Raw genomic sequence first — 12,601 nt, forward strand, 5'->3', positions numbered from 1 at the left:
AGGTCAGTAGTGACCACGAGGAGTGCGGCTCAAAGTTCTTCTGCAAATAACCCTGAGAACTAAACGTAATACGTTCTCTCCTGCAGAAGGTCAAGCTCGGGTTCTTCTGAAAAGGCATTTACTTACTTGAAAATCTCTTTCTTCCAGAATTTCCTTCCTCCATCTCACGAGGAAAGCAGCGCAGACGTACAAGTGGAAATGCGCGAAGCCCTCGGGTTCCGACTGCAAGAGAGAACACGGCGGAGAGTGAGAGCGCGGCCGGCCAGGCGGGGCTCCGGGAGGACCGAGCTGCCGGCTCCCACCCAGGGCCTTCCTTTCAAGTCCTCGGCTCATGACAGTAAGCATGATCTTCTAAGTCCCGGCAGCCTGACGCGTGGAACGTGCACAGCAGACCTGCTGTCCACCTGCTTCTCCTGCCTGGGTGCGAGCAGCGGCGATAGAAGCCGAACCCAAGGGGCGCCATCCTACGCTGCCCCGTGGTGGGGGCACTTTCCCGGAGAGGCCACGGAGGCTGAGTCACTCGCCCCCGGGCGGGAGGAAAGGGGCCAAGCAGGGCAGACGCCCAGCCTGGGTCCAGCCCATGTGGTCCTGGGGCACCAGGAGACGCTGACGACCCTGAAGCAGCTGGGGGAACAAGATGCTGCGTGTCCCTGCCCGCCTCCTCGGGCACAGATCACCGGTGGGTTCCGCTCGCCCTCCCAGGGCTCATGCCCCCTGACTTCAGGAGCTCCTGCACCTCTGTGGAGGCCGCCCAAGTTCAAGTGCACACCACCCACGCTGAGACAGGGGTTCCCTCGTCTGTGCCACACCTGTACGACCAGCAGCAACAGTTTACTAGGTAAAAATATAAAACAGATGCCGTGTAAGAGGATGCCACGCCCCAGGGAAAAATAAGGCAAGGAAGGCGGATGGGAAATGCCAGGGGCACTCGGGACGGGGTGGTTTGCAATTTAAATACAGCGGTCAGCCACCTAAGGGGACACGTAAACGAAGACCCAGAGAGGGGACACTGCTAGGTATCTGGGGGACAAACGCAAAGACCCTGAAGTTGGACAGTGTCTGGTGGGTGCGTCCATAAGTGCGGTGGGCCCAGCAGGGGCCGCGGGTGGAGGGGGAGGTGCAGACTCTCAGGGCCTCGCCAGTTGCTGGCTTGTTCCCGTGATACTGGAAGCTCTGAGCAGAGGAAAGACCCGGGCTTCCAAAGGGCGCCTCTGGCCGCCACGGACAGGCCTGGACTCGGCCAAGCGCTCTGCTGGCTCACCAGTCACCTCTTGCACTGTGCCCCACTTCCTGAGTTTCCCTTCCCTCCTTCTTTTTTATTCAGCATGTTCTTCTTTATCATTTTAAACACGTAACACGTCTTCCAGCACATCTCAGGACTCTAAAATCTCTAGTCTTTCTGGGTAAAGAAGCTGTGGTATATTTATGCAGTGGAACACCACTCAGCTGTAAAAAAGAATAAATAATGCCATTTGCAGCAACACAGATGGACCTAGAGATCGTCATTCTAAGTGAAGCCAGAAAGAGAAAGAAAAATACCATATGAGATCGCTCATATGAGGACTCTTAAAAAAATGACACAAATGAACTTATTTACAAAACAGAGACTCACAAACAGAGAAAACAAACTTACAGTTACGGGGCAGGGAAGGGAGTGGGAAGGGGTAAGTTGGGAGTTCAAGATTTGCAGATACTAACTGATACATATAAAATAAACAAACAACAAGTTTCTTCTGTGCAGCACAGAGAACTGTATTCAATACCTTGTAACAAACTATAATGAAAAAGAAAATGAAAAGGAACGTACGTGTGCTCACGTACGACCGAAGCACTGTGCTGTGCACCAGACACTGGCACAACACTGTACGCTGACCGTACTACAACAAAAAAATAAAAATTTAAAAAAATAAAATAAAATCTGGAGATCTGTTCCTGCAACTGGACTTCTCTGCGGAGTCTCGTTCTCAGTGACCTGCTTCCTTGTACATCAGTGATCTTCCCCCTCTTGGAACTTATGTTTGATGGAATGAAATTATTTTTAAGGCAGGACAAAAAAAAAAAATTCAAACATAAAATTCCCTCTGCCCACCTGCGCTGTGCGTCTACAGCGCACACCAGCCAGGCCTTAGAAGACACAGGGGAGCCCGCTCAGGCTCACAGAGCAGTTTCCCCTGGCGCCAGCGAGGCACCGCCTTAGGAGACACTCCTTTCTCGGTCCTGCAGGGGCCACGATGACCCGCTGCTCAGCTTGTACGTAGGACACGGGCTGCGTAAACTGTCAGCATGTCGTCTGCTGTGCAAGTCCTTCTCTGTTTAACTTCTCGCGGGAGGAACGGTCCTCAGAGCTTTCTGAAAGCCTGTCTCCCGGGTTGTCATCCTCAGGTGGGCTCGAATAAAACTCTCCATTTCTTTCTTAGATTGACTATCAATTAATTTTTCGTTGGCGTGTTCCTCGGAACTTTCATCTGTTGGAATTCTTTGAGGCATGTATCAAAAACGGTTTTCTTTGGGGAAAAAATTTTTTTTGTATTGGCTTCTGCCAGCACCTAGGGCACTTTATTCCAGGATGATTTTCAACTAAGTTTCCAGCTTGGAATTTTTTAGGACAAGTGAGTAACGTGAACTGGGACTCAAACCCACGTGCCTGCAGGCCTGCGGCTGGACATCCTGGGGGAGGTGTTTTCCTCCCTTCCTCCTTAACCCCCGCGGCCAAGGCCAAGACAGGTGACACTGACGCCTGCTCAGCCCCTGGCCGGGCTCCAGGCTCCTCTCCCGCCTGAGGCGCATTAACACCAGGCAGAAGGCCCCGGACATCAACTGGCAGGCGCCCCGGGTGGGGGGTGCTCGCCCTCATGTCCCCCCTTATTTCTCTCGATTTACATTTTCTGGACGTTTCTGGTCTACAGTTGTCTCTCTTCCTTCGCGGCTACGTTTTTAAAAAATACGCCGGCACCCTCCGGGGTGTTCTGTGGCTTTTGTGACAGAGGGGCCTCTTAGTCTGCTCGACAGCTTTTAATCTAACCAGAGTGCAGAGGTCACCCTCACTCAGAATCCAGGAGACTGGCTGTGAGCTCTGTCTCCCTCAGGTGTCCCCGGCTGGGGAGCAGAATGTACTAGAAGCCACACGGTCATAGGGACGCAGCATTCGGGGAAAATGGAGTTTTATGGCTTCGCTTAAGTGGATTATTTGTCTTCAATGACTTGGTAAATTATATTAAAATAGCAATTTAATAAATAAAAATTCCCTATCATAATGGAAAATGGGCTTCTGTGCCAATGAGGCTTCACCTGAACAATAAACACCATCCCTGGCTGCCCAGGGCTGATCAGGGGGCTGGGTCTCAGGAGTGATGCCCGCACGTCCCAGGTGCCACTCAGCATAAAGGGGTCTCTGTCACCTTCGGGACTGGGGACGTTCAATCAGAGCCTCCCTGATGGGGGCCGAGTCAGCCCAGTCCACCAGCTGTTCCCAAAGAAGCCCAGAGGGAGCCGGCCCAGCACGCACAGCTCCCCAAGGGACAAGGATGAGACTTCAGGGAGCGCCCGGGCAGGGGTGCTGCCGGATGACCACAGGGCCGACCCGCTGGCAGCACCGAGCCGGGGCCCCTTCAGAGCGGCTCTGGGGAGGGGTGACTCCCAGGCCAGGCCTCTGGCCGCTGCACGGAGCCCAGCTTCACATCCTTACCTCCAGTCTTCCCAGGCTCCAAACTCCTTGGGAGGGAAAGGCGCCCAGAGGGCTGGAAAGAGCCCTCAGCGGTAGCCCGAAAGCAGGCCCTCTGCCTGGGGGCGCCCGGCAGAGCAGGCGAGGGGCTGAGCGGGGCACAGGAGCCCCAGGGAGCCGGGGAGGGGCAGCGGGGGGAGTCCTGCCACGGGCCTGGCTTCCCGGTCGTTCTGACCCCACCCCCAATCGCCATAGGGCAGGGACGATTCCGGCTGCCCTGGCCCTGCTCACACAGCCGTCAGCTCCAATGTCCCCTCAGCCTGAGCCCCGCTCCTGCAGCCCGGGGCCCAGCCTCCCCGCAAGCCCCCCAGCCCCTCCCCACACCACCTGCCGTCTGGAAACGAGCGCATGGGGGCCTTAGCTGGGCCGCCCTCTCAATGGCTTTGCTCCCAGCTGCCGTCTAAGCCCCCAGGGGCTGGGGTCTGTCCGCATCTTAACACCCTGCCCAGTGCAGAGCAAGGCGAGGACCCCTGGCTTCCCGGGGTGGAGCCCCCCTCTCTGCAACGACCTCAGCGTCGTCATCCTGTGTGAGGGACCGGAAGGAGCAGCGGTCTGCCCTGGAGCAGCCCACCGTCTGGGATGGGACCGAGGAAGGAAGCTTCAGGAAGCCTCCGGCACAGGGTTTTGGTCCCAGGGCCCTGGCCCGACAAGTCTAGGGCCAGCACCCGCGCCTCCGGGTGCCCATGGGCTTCTCCCACTGTGGTCAGAGGGGTGCTCACCCTGGGGATGTGCTTTCTTAGAACCACCTGCCTTGTTCTCACAGAAGTCCCAGCCTGAACTCAGGGCACAGCTGTCTGCACAGACATCCTGTCACCACGGCCGCATCACCCCCGTCAGTAAAGGTGATGGGTAACGGGGGGCTCCCAGGACGGCCAGGTCGCGCCGATGAGCCGCACCTGCTCCACACCCCCTCGAGACATGGAGCTTTGGAGACATGGTAACATCTCGATGTTGGCATCCTGGGACCAGGACATTCCTCTCCCGAACGGAGCATCTCCCACAGCAGAGTATAAGGAGACGTACACCAGTGTCGGAGGGAGCGCTGCTCGTCAGAACCCTGGGAACAGCTCAGTGCCCTTCACCAGGAGACCGGACACGGGTCCGCCTGCTCATACAGTCTAGAACTGTAGAGGGTGAAAGCAGATGCAATACAGCTACACCCGTCAACGTGCATACATGTTACACTGTAAAGCTGAACAAAGAGGCAGCTGCAGGATATGCACGCGCGGCGCGTTTATGAGAAGTTTCAGGACAGTCATTAGGGTCATACACACTGTTTACTGATGTATGTATGTGGTGAAAATACGAAAGCACATTTAGACATTGTAAAAACCAAGTTCAAGGTCGCGGTTACTTCTGAAAAGAAGGAAGGACGCTTCCATGATAATGTCAAATTTAATTTTTAAATAATAAAGGATCTGAAATAGAAAGGAAAAAGGAACCTTCAGATGCGACGAGCCTGGGTATGGTGAGCATGCAGGCGTTCTGATTGTCCACACTTTGTTGTGTACTGAAGACTTTTTATAATTAAAATAAAAGAAAAAGAGGACTCATTTGAAATGGCCTTTCCAAGGGTCACCAAGAGACCTGACTCTGCAGAGGGACCACTCAGCCCTGTGGCCCCCGCCCAGCCCGGGGAACCCGTCGGGCCCCTGTCCCCTTGCTGCCACTGGCTCTGAGGCCTCTGGCACCCCGGTCCTTGGACTCTGACTCCCACCACCCTGGGCAACCCCTGCTCAGGTCACCCCCCCCAGGGCCACAGGCATAGGTGTGGGGCGGCCCCCAACCTTCCTTCCGAGGCCCCTTCCCCAGTCCTTCAGCAAGGGGGGCTGTTGGCATGTCTGCACTTTTACGAAGCCTTGATTTTTGAGAGAAGCTCAAAGGAAGAGAACACAATGCAGAAGAGCTGTCCCCGGGGCCACCCTGCCCGCCCCCTCCCGTTACCGCTGGAAGCAGAAGATAAATCCAGACGCCTCCTAACATTACGCGTTTTCTTCAAACTGCGTGTCAGGTTCCGCAGCGGGCCTAGTTTTCGCTTATAAAATGACAAAGTGGAAGTTCAAAACGACTCCACACGATTAACTAAATGCAAATGACTTACGCACGACATACACTTTTTAAAATGTAGGAAATCAGGCAAAGAAACAGTTTTCCTTCTATTTTTTATAACAGAGAAATTGTGATAAAAGGAACCATTTTTCACCTTTAATTGCCTCATTAAACCTTCCTTATAATTTTGGGCACTGAAATAAAACCCAACGGCCTTCTGGCCCAGGAGATTTTCCTATGTACACGTATTTATGTAGATGTATTTCTGAGGCCATTCAAATGACAGGAATTGCTTCCCATTCTCTGTGCAGATTTGAGTGCACCAACTTCAGCTGTGCAAGCAAAACCTTTGCTATGACTTCCTTTGAAATATTCATCACCAGGCCAGTGCATCACACAATTACCTCCCAGGAATGCAGAGCACGGCCATTTTAAAACTCACACCAACACGCCCGTGGTTGGGGCAGGGGCTCGGAATGGAACTGTAAATCACATTTCATTATGCAGCCAAAGCCTGAAGCATAAATGAGCCTGGTGCTCATCCAGCCGGCCTCGGAGCAACTGATCCATTATCTGCACGCCAATCGCTATCAGCTCATGCTGGACGGACTCTTACTGGCACGTGTCTGTCTGTGTCTGAGAACACTCCACGTGGCTGAAAGACAGAGGTCATGGCCATTTGAGTTCAGTCCGGGAGTCCCTGGTGGGACACTCCTCTCTGCAGGCTGGGGAGGATGGGGACCCACAGTCTGCCCCCAGGCCTGGGGCTGTGGCTGTTCCCCTAAAGGACCAATCATTCCCAACTGAAATGAACATTTTAAAGCTGGAAAAGACACAAAACAACACAGAACACTGAAATATTTTAAAATTCCTAATAAATGTTGATTCCTTGGTTGATGATGTACAGAGATCTCTGGAGAAACAGGACCAAGAGGATATGTGTGTGTCGGGACAGCATGACACACACATCCAGAGAGAGAGATAGACAGATAGACACATGTATGAAGACAGGCTGACTGCAGAGGCTTGGAGAGTCCAACATCTGCTGGGGGAGCCGGCAGGCTGGAGGCCCAGGCGAGAGCTGACGTTGCGGCTGAAGGGCAAAGGCCTCCCGGAGGCAGAAGGCTTTGGGTCTTTGTTTCACACGGGCCTTCAACTGATGAGACAGGCCCACCCACGTTACGGAGGGCAGTTCGCTTTATGCAAAGGCCACCAACTTAAATGTTAATCTCATCCAAGAATACCTTCACAGAAACATCCAGAATAACATTTGAACAAATATCTGGGTATCGTGGCCCAGCCTGGCTGACACAAAACTGACCATCACAGTTGACGACCACCCAGACCACGATCCAGCTTTAATTCTGAAAGGTGTTCTTTCAGGGCTGTGTTCCTCGGTCCTTTTAAATGCCAAAAAATTGGCTTACATATTCAATTAATCAACAACAACAAACAAATCAACAGTCCCTGAGGAGTCGCAAACTCCTAAGGCTCACAGAGCCATAAAGGAGGACAAGATCCACCAGCAAAGCCCGGTTCAGAGTCAAACAATGGCTTTGATTTAAATACGTCCGCCCGGGGCCTCAGGACAGACGCAGAGTCCCCCAGCACCGGCAGGCGGAGCAGGCCGTGTGCCCCTCAGCCCGCCAGAGCACAGGCCGCCACCTCCGGGAGACCCCGGGGGAGTGGGGTTCGCACCACAAGTTCACATCGCAGGTGTGCTGCCTGCAAATGCCTGTCTCCTTCATGGATGAAATCAAAGACATCCTTTTAATGCTGCTCTGTCAAAACTTCATGAACTATATAGGCTCTCAGGGACCGCGGGGGCCAGGGTCAGCACGCACTGGCACCGGCTGCCCTTGTGACAGGCCCTCCCATTTCCCACGTCTACACACCATGTCCCTGACGGCCGGCATCTTCGAGGCCACGTGTCAGCGTCTGGTCTCTGGGCACCACCTGACAGGCGTGTTTCTACCCTGTGCAACCTGACCGTCTCCACCGTCGTTTAGTTTGTCAAGGACGTTCCTGGCAAATTAAAAGGAAAAAGACCCTGCTGTGGGTCCTGACTATTTTTCCTTTGAAGCAAGAAATGACATCACACCAGTGAACTACTCAGAGCTTCAATCCTCTCTGTAGACTGAATTTAGCCAAAAGAGCAGGAAGGTCGGGGAGGGGGGGCGCGGCAGCTCTCGGTGAGCAAGCCAATTTTCTGTCCGCAGCCCTTTTCAAAATTTCCGCAAACTAGAAAGCACAGAATAAAGCAGCCCAGGTACCCGTCCCTCCGGCCCCACAAGGATCATATGTGGCCACCCTGTTTCAGCCATTAACCAATCCCCACGCCGCCCACACGCTGCCAGAATATTCCAAGGGCCTCCCCAGCATCACAAGTCATCCATGACAGTCTCCCTCGGAGCTGAGGACCTGACAAGACCATGCCACGTCTAAAAACGTGACAGTAACTCCTGACGGTGGCGAAGCAGGTCTCCGACGGGGCTCAGGACACGTCACCTGAACGTGTCATGCTGAAGGAGTTTGGGAAATGACAGGTGCTGGGAGGACGGTGTGCCTGTCCCCTGAAGCAGGTCACCGACCCTCCGGGAGAGGGGTCGCCCCCTCCCTGGAACAAAGGAGCGTCCACAGCTCCAATGACAACAGACAAGGAGAGGAAGGTGGACCCCAGGCCTTGCTGGGACCCGGCTCACAGACGCACCTCCTGCCCCCACGCCAACCCAGCACGTGACCCTCCGGTCTGACCGTCCCTCTGGGCCCTCACTTCCCCCAAGGCCCCGCGTCGCTCCGCGGCTTGTATCACATCCATCTGCGCGCCCACCTCCTGTGACTCCGTCTTTTGTAACAAGAACCCCAGGCAGGGAGCGCTCCTCCCTCTCTAGTGTCCGAATCAAGTGTCTCCTGACTGAGACTCCGGAGAAGCACACTCCCCGTCCCCTCCCTCCCGTTTCTGTCCTGTCCCAGGGGCGTTTCAGCTCTGGTTCTGCAGCTGAAGCAGGGCTCGTGTCCCCTCTGCCAGGGTTTCCTGTAAGCTGGGACCCAGGTCTGGAAGCTGGACCGGTCTCAGGTGCGATTTCGTTTCGCCGGAACTGATGGGGACGCGCGCCCTGTGTGCTTCGCGGGTCTCGGGTCTCTCCCTCTGTGACGCTGCGCTGATGAGCGGGTCCAGGTGCTGCCGGATGGAGTCCCTCCGCATGGCGTTCCCTGCAAGCCACCTCACAAGGTCTTCAGAGCCATGGGTAAGCGCCCCTACCCGCTATTTCACTGGGGTGACAACGCGTCCTTTCATTCTCTGCATTGCTATCTGCATTTTTCCTGTAAGGAATAACTTTTCCTCAAAAACGACCTGGTTCCCCGAAAAGCACGACACTTGCAAGCCGGTGAGGGTTTAATGTAAAAACCGTCATGAATTCTGACTTTGATATACTCGGCACGTTTTAATCCGCAGGCGTCGTAACTCCCCCTGGTGCTCAGGTTCCCGTCTCTGGCCAGGCGGGGCCCGTCGCCTCTGAGAGGCTCCGACCGGAGGCCCGGGAACCAGCCCTCCTGCCCCGCCGGGAGAGGGCGCTTCTCTGAGGGGCCGGGTTCCTTCTCACGGGGGGAGGCGGGGACAGAGGCCCCACAGAGCCGCCTGTCTCCACCGGGTTCATCCCTGGTCCCGATAGTTCTCAGTGGTGGGAAGTAGAAGATATTTTATTTTATTTTTCTTAAAAAGAATACATCACCAGTTCTACGGAGTCTTAATTCATATTTAAGATTACAGCGTTTTTACTTCTTTGATTTTATGCTTGATTCTCTTTTACGTTAAAAACCTTAGCTCCTATAACATTATCATAATGACTTATTTGCTTTATCCTAATGTATGCCTTCACGTGTAATGTGTGTATATAAATAGCAGTTTCAAGACAGCACTAATATGATCACCAACAATCTGATTACTGAGAGGGGTTTAAACACTCTGGCAATTCATCCTGTGCTTGAGATGTACCCTTCCAGGGCTGTACATTCAAACTGCTGGAGAGTCTATCTGAAGTCATTCTTCTCTGTGATTAAGCCACCTAACTTGTACACAGTTAGGTTCATTTATTAAGTTTTAATTTCACTCTAGCTTTTCAAGGCCAGCTTTCCTATTCAGGTTTAGTTTGGTTTTACAGTTAGGAAAAGCAATGCATGATTCCACAGTTTAAAAAATAAACAATCCAAACAAGGTGCACTTGGGGAAGTCAGGCTGCACCCCTGCCCCGCGCCCTGCCCGGCCCTCCACAAAGGCCACAGCTTTCGCACTGGGCTCTGGCTCATGCTTTCACTGACATTTTGCTTTGTTTGGAATATAAGGAAATTCACGTGTGCTCAGGAAAGGCGTGTCTGTCTGTGTGTCCATGCGTCTGCTTGTGCTCTCCAACCAACCAACCGACCGACTGAGCAGTGACGGGACACCACACACGTGGTCTGCGCCTTCTCCTCCCAGGACGCAGCGCCACCCAGAGCCCACCAGCCACGCCCAGAGAGCACCTGTCCCCTCCGCGCCCCGCGTGGCGCACCATCCCATGGGTGCGTCTGATTGTTCAACCAGCCCCGAGCTGCTGGACATCCATGGGGCTTCTGATCTTGCCGTCACAAACAACGCTGCAGTGAACAAGCCCATCACTACGGCATCTTGTGTCTTCTCCAGCTTGCCTTTTGGATGACTCCCGGCCAGCAGGTAAGAGCCTGTGTTGTTTGCTAGAGCACCGAACACCCCTGTGTGTGTTCTCACTGGGTGGCCCTGCTTTCCACCTGCTACAGCGCTGACCTCACTGCCCTGCACCTGCCGCCTCTCCCATCAGCCTACAGGCGAGTCACCACCAGCTGAAGGCTCAGGCTCAGTGGGCGTCAGACAACGTGGCCCCCTGCACAAACGTCACTGCACATACACTAACAGTACAGGGGAACAGGGGCCACGCTGTTGTTTTTTCCTTAAACTTCTCATTTTGTGATAACTGCAGACTCACACCCACTTGTGAGAAGAGACCCCACGGCCCCTTTACCTGGTTAGAGGCCATACTTCAAACTTGCAGGAAACGGAGTAACGGTCAACGCCCTGGCCTGGTGCACTGAAAGTTTTTAATCTTCATTGTTTTTGTTTTGTTTTGTTTTGTTTTTGTTTTTTAGGGGGAGGTAATTAATTTTTACTTACTTACTTACTTACTTATTTATTTGTTTATTTATTTATTTATTTTAGGGGAGGTACTGGGTTTTGAACGCAGGACCTTGTGTGTGCTGAGCATGTGCTCTACCTCTTGAGCTCTACCCTCCCCCCATCTTCACTGTTTAAATGAAAATTCATTTGTTTTGCATTACACATTCATCTGTGCACATATATGTGGACGCGGAATGCGTGTGCGTCCATGTGTCTGTATGTGGAAGTCGGTGTGATTTCTTCGAAGCAAAGTCTAGCCACTCTCCCATCTCTGGATTCCCGGTGAATAAATGTTACTTTGACCATAAAAATTACACTGTTCAGATCCTTGGCCATTATTTTTTTCCTACTTGATAACTCAAACACTGATAAGAAAGAATGAAAGCTCTCCGTTACCACTGCAATCTTTCTATCAGATTCTGACTTTCTGTTTTGTTATCTCCATGACTTAGGACATATATATTTAATATCGTTTTGCTACAGTAAAATGGCTGCCTTTAATTAACTCAGTACAATTTTCCTTAGTCTTTTTAATCTTACAATTATCATTTCTATTTCGCTTCTGCTCGAGTTTGATCGGGGGAGCTTTGCCAGGCATTTTATTTCTAATCCTCTTGTGTCCCAAAAGGAGGAATAAATGCCAAGAAGGAAAATTCAAGGAAAATCAGACAAATAGACTTTAAGATTACATGAATGAAATATGCATCGACTCTGTGGGTATTTAAAATAATGTTTTGGGGGCTCTGTTTTACTTTTCGGAAAAACTTAACTCATGACCAATCAAGAACTTTGATATTTCACCATTTTTAAATTGTTTAGCTAAATATTGAGTTAACACAAAATATTTTTAAAATACTTGTAAGTAAAAGAATCCCAAGAGAACAAGAATTCTGAGACCTGCCATCACTTGCTCAAGAAGGAACTAACCTCTCACTGGGTCACGTTCCCCAAGGTCAGTCCAGCCCTCTCCTTTCACTCCCAAGCCCCGAAGGTAGAGACCAGCCCACATCGTGTGTCTGCCGTTTCCTTGACTTTCTCCATCTTGGCACCGCAGTTGTTTCCTTCTGGATCTGAGTTTTAGATCAAGATAGCACAAGGTGCGTATGGATCGAGGGCTTCTATTCCATCCGACGCTACGTCCCTGAAATGCACGCCTGTCGCTTCACGTCACCGCAGACCGCGGCTAACTCTCACTGCCTCACGGGTGCCCTACCACCTGCTTACCCACACTGCTGCGCCGGGTCTGTAGGTCCTTCCCCGTTTCTTGCTGTCACAAGTCAGTAACCCTCGTGCACAGTTTAAGGGTCTCTGGAGAGCGCGGGTTCTCAGGCTGCTGTGTGCCCCGGAATCACGCCGAGGCCCGCCCCGGCACGTCTGAGTCAGGGGCCAGCTGGGCTGGGGCCAGACACCTGCATCTCCGACGAGCTGCCGGTGCTGCTGCTGCTGCAGGCCCGGGGAGCACACGCAGGAGCCCCGCACCGTGGGGACACTGCGGGGACGGGGGCGCCCTGCGTCCGCACCATCCACTCGGCTGCCACAGGCCACAGCGGGGTCCTGAGCGCTGCAAAGGTAGCCGGTGGGACTGAGGAACTAAAATGCTTTAAGTCTTTTATTTTTCATTAATATTCATTTAAATAACCACA

General features: G+C 52.9%; 1 protein-coding gene across 2 annotated transcripts in view; it reads right to left on the bottom strand.

The window, feature by feature from the left end:
* Window positions 1-12,601, bottom strand: part of TBC1D22A (TBC1 domain family member 22A) — a 241,839-nt gene that overhangs the window by 23,495 nt on the left and 205,743 nt on the right. For both annotated transcript variants that reach the window (XM_031463479.2, XR_004140407.2), the window contains one exon: window positions 127-222. In XM_031463479.2, coding sequence (XP_031319339.1) covers window positions 127-222 — 96 coding nt within the window. Of the gene's footprint in view, window positions 1-126; window positions 223-12,601 lie in introns of those variants that run through there.

The sequence above is a fragment of the Camelus dromedarius genome, chromosome 11 (genome assembly GCF_036321535.1).
Source record: "Camelus dromedarius isolate mCamDro1 chromosome 11, mCamDro1.pat, whole genome shotgun sequence".
Classification (NCBI taxonomy): domain Eukaryota; kingdom Metazoa; phylum Chordata; class Mammalia; order Artiodactyla; family Camelidae; genus Camelus; species Camelus dromedarius.